At 38.7% G+C, this 1,443-nt stretch overlaps 1 protein-coding gene across 2 annotated transcripts in view; it reads left to right on the forward strand.

The window, feature by feature from the left end:
- nell2a (neural EGFL like 2a) overlaps positions 1 to 1,443 on the forward strand; it is an 85,997-nt gene that overhangs the window by 78,039 nt on the left and 6,515 nt on the right. For both annotated transcript variants that reach the window (XM_032523572.1, XM_032523571.1), the window contains exon 18: positions 893 to 1,069. In XM_032523572.1, coding sequence (XP_032379463.1) covers positions 893 to 1,069 — 177 coding nt within the window. The remainder of the gene's footprint in view (positions 1 to 892; positions 1,070 to 1,443) is intronic.

Consider the following 1,443-nt stretch of genomic DNA (forward strand, 5'->3'; position numbering starts at 1 on the left):
TGTGTGTGTGTGTGTGTGTGTATTTATGTACACCCATTTATTATTCTTATTTTGGTGGTATTTTTTTTAACTGTTTGATTGATATCATTTTTTTATTATTGAGAAGCAAGAACCAAAGATTTTTGGGCATTTTACTTGGACAATTAGCTAAACTATTTTTTTATATTTAAAAAAAGTTGCCAATTCATTTTCTGTCAGTCCACTACTCGATCAATCGACTAATAATTTTCACGTGTCTGGAACTACTGTTACTTTATGTATTTCCTTTATGGCTCAGACAGTTGCACATTAAAGTGGCAGCACCAGATGTATGTAGAGGGAAGTATGTGAGAAATATGTGACCAAGGTAATGAATTGAATTCAAACCCCCGGCAGTTCTTGTATGTGGAAGGCAACTTAAATCACTGAGACAACTAGACAGCCGAGTAGCACTTCTTCTAGCACCAAACCGATGAACAGGAACTCCTAAAGAACCATTGAGTCTCAGTATTCATGAAATACGTTTCACTCCAGTGTGTCTTTCCCAAAGAACAAGCTGAGACTGAATAGCCATAAAATACAGCTTCAAATCAGTTGCTAGGCTTCACAGCCTTTATGACAATATTTATTTTTTATATTTTTTATTTTTTATTTTTTGCTTTTATCTTTATATTTGGTACATCATCTTTTTATTGTGCTTTTACTGTGTTATCTATTTATTCTGTATTATCTTTTTTGTGCAGCACTTTGGAAACCTTTTGTTTTTTAAATCGTGCTACATAAATAAAGTGTTAAATAAATAAAGTGATATTATCAACATACATGTTTAATGATCCCATCACACAACTGGCCTTGTCTTTGCATGCATGTACTATGTGTGCTCATGTGATATATGTTTGTGCTCTCTGCTCAGGCTGGCCAAGTGATGTGCCGCAGGATGGTTTGCGACTGTGACAACCCCAACGCCGATCTGTTCTGCTGCCCCGAGTGCGACCCTCGACTGAGCAGCCAGTGTCTGCACCAGAACGGCGTGCTCACCTACGGCAGCGGGGACACATGGGTGGAAAACTGCCAGCAGTGCCAGTGCCTGGTGAGTAGGGCTGGATATATAAACCGCCGCATGTTTATAAAACTTACTTTGCAGGAGTTTAGTCCATGCTTTTATCAAGAGCAAATTACGCTGACAGCAAAAGCAACATTAGCTTTCATTGCTGTGCAACACGAGAAATGGAACAGATACTCCAGTCTCCATGGAAATGCTCACAAATGAGAGAGGTGCTATGTAAAGAAAGTCAAGAAGAGATGTTTTGTGGCAAGAGACGAGGACTGATTAGGAGGTGAATAGGAAGGTTGCAGAAAGCAGAAATGAAGATTGCTTTTCCACTCATGGCAGAAGAAAAGGAGTATTTTAAAGAATTCAAAGGACCCTCTGCACTGTTGTCTGCTGTGATGGAATTATACATT

Source organism: Etheostoma spectabile, chromosome 8, assembly GCF_008692095.1.
Source record: "Etheostoma spectabile isolate EspeVRDwgs_2016 chromosome 8, UIUC_Espe_1.0, whole genome shotgun sequence".
NCBI classification, from domain to species: Eukaryota; Metazoa; Chordata; class Actinopteri; order Perciformes; family Percidae; genus Etheostoma; species Etheostoma spectabile.